Source organism: Peromyscus eremicus, chromosome 8b, assembly GCF_949786415.1.
Source record: "Peromyscus eremicus chromosome 8b, PerEre_H2_v1, whole genome shotgun sequence".
NCBI lineage: Eukaryota > Metazoa > Chordata > Mammalia > Rodentia > Cricetidae > Peromyscus > Peromyscus eremicus.
In genome coordinates this window covers 55,058,940-55,061,139 of record NC_081424.1, presented here as the reverse complement: position 1 = coordinate 55,061,139, position 2,200 = coordinate 55,058,940, and the positions used below count along the sequence as shown (strand labels likewise).

At 48.0% G+C, this 2,200-nt stretch overlaps 1 protein-coding gene across 1 annotated transcript; it reads right to left on the bottom strand.

Moving 5' to 3' along the window:
- Positions 1-241: 241 nt before the first annotated feature.
- Positions 242-1,216, bottom strand: LOC131918321 (proto-oncogene Mas). The gene has a single exon (XM_059272400.1). The coding sequence runs from the start codon at positions 1,214-1,216 to the stop codon at positions 242-244; it is 975 nt and encodes a 324-aa protein (XP_059128383.1).
- Positions 1,217-2,200: the final 984 nt, after the last annotated feature.

The following is a 2,200-nucleotide window of genomic DNA, read 5'->3' as shown; positions in this document are numbered from 1 at the left end:
GATAGGAGAAGGATGGAAAAGGTTGGAAAAGACAGAGAGAGCCCCATCACATACAGAGACATTTCCAGAAGACACTAGCTAAGAATGCAAGCTCATCATTAATTAGACGCCCATGCATGTGGAATGCTTCCTTTCTGCATCATATTTTGGAGATTTAAATGTGTTTTGATTGCATTCCAAGCACAAATCGAAAGCTACCCGCATTCCACCGTTTCTGTCCCCGATTCCCCCGCTGTGGTCCTCAGACCACGGTCTCGATGGAGATGGTGTTACCGTTGGCCTCCTGGCGTCTGGGCTGCATCTCATCTTTGAAAGCCCTGGTCAGGACCACTTTTAAGGACTCCCTGAAGCGCTTCTTCTTGCTGCTGCCCACAAAAAAGTAGATGAAAGGGTTGGCGCTGCTGTTGATGGTGGAGAAGAGCAGGGAGACGTTATGCAGGTTCCCGAAGGCTGACCAGTACTCATAGTACAGCAGGTAGAGGACCCGCATGGGCATGGCGAAGATGAGGAAGATGATGATGGTGACCATGATGACGATGTACAGCTTTGAAGAGTGGGAGGCCCACGTGTTCTTCCGTATCTTCACCACCAAGATGGTGCTGGACACTAGCATGAGCGGGGTGAAGACCAGGAAGCTGAGGACGGCTATGAAGATGATGACCGCCCGGCAGTCACTGCGAGAGTGACCGTCCCCGCCGCTGTCAATGCACATGACGTACTCCATGGTGGTCACCAAGCACGAAAGCGCCCACAGGAGGGCACAGACGAACGCCGACTGGTGCTTGGGGCGGTGGCATCTGTACCAAATTGGGTAGAGGACCGACAGGCACCTCTCCACACTGATGGCTGTCAGCAGATAGAGGCCCGTGTTGTAGCCAAAGAGAAAAGTCACCGATAACGTAACAATCGTGTAGTAATGGCCAGAAGAGAGTTCATAGTCCAGAGCGTAGTCGATGGACAGAATGAAAATACAAAACAGGAGGGAGATGTCGGCAATGGACAAGTGGGTGATGTAGACTGTGAAGGGATTTCTCCTCATCCGGAAGCAGAGGAACCAGAGGAGAATCCCATTCTCCACAAAGCCCAGAGGGGAGATGCTCATAATGACCCAGTGCACTATGGGAATGGGCGGGTGCGAGCTCCCCAGGGAAGCATTCCTGCTGGAGGTGTTCATGGCTTTCTCCTCAGCCAGGGAGGTCATATTTGACTGGTCCATGAGGAGGCTTCGGGCTGAGCTGCTTCAGGTAATTTCCTGCAAATAAGTCAAACAAACAAAAAAACTATGAAAACCGGAGAATTAAAATAGAAGAGAGGGCTTGTGGGGATAGGGGAGGCTCAGTTAGGAAAGTGTTTGCTTTGTAGTTGGATCTCCTAGACTCACATTTAAAATAATAATAATAATAATAATAATAATAATAATAATAATAATAATAATAATAATAAACCTGGGTGTGGGGCCTGGAGAGATGGCTCAGTGGTTAGGAGTACTTCTCTGCAGAAGGGTTCAGTTCCCAGTACCCAGATGGAGGCTCACAATCTGTAACTCCAGTTCTGGTGGATCTGATGTCCTCTTCTGTAGGCACTGTATGCATGCGATGCACATATATTCATCCAGATAAAACACGTATACACATAGAAACAGATATATTTTTAAAAGCTAGATGTGGCAGCACACATTTGTAATCTCGGAACTGGAGAGGCAGAGCTGGGGGAGTACCTAGAGCTTGCTAGCCATCCAGCCTACCCAAATTGGCAAGTTCTAGGCCAGTGAGCAATCCTATAAAAAAAAATGCATGGCACCTTAGAAGCAACACTCAAGGTTGACTTCTGGCCTCCAACACATACCCACCCACATGCATGTGTACCTGCACACCCATTAACACAGACATACACACACACACTCATGAACACACACACACAAAATAAAATAGAAGAGAGACGTTCAGCTATGAATCATAACCTTGGCATTGTGGCTAGAAAGTTCAGAGGCTGGAGAGATGGCTCAGTGGCTAAGACCACTTGCTTTTTTTGCAGAGGACCCAGGTTCCATACCCAACACCTACAGGGTGGCTCCTGAATAACCTATAACTCTAGTTTCAAGGGATCCAACACCCTCTTCTGACCTTGAAGGACACCTGGCATATGGTATACAAACATACATGCAGATAAAAAAAGTAAATAAGCCGGGCAGTGGTGGTGC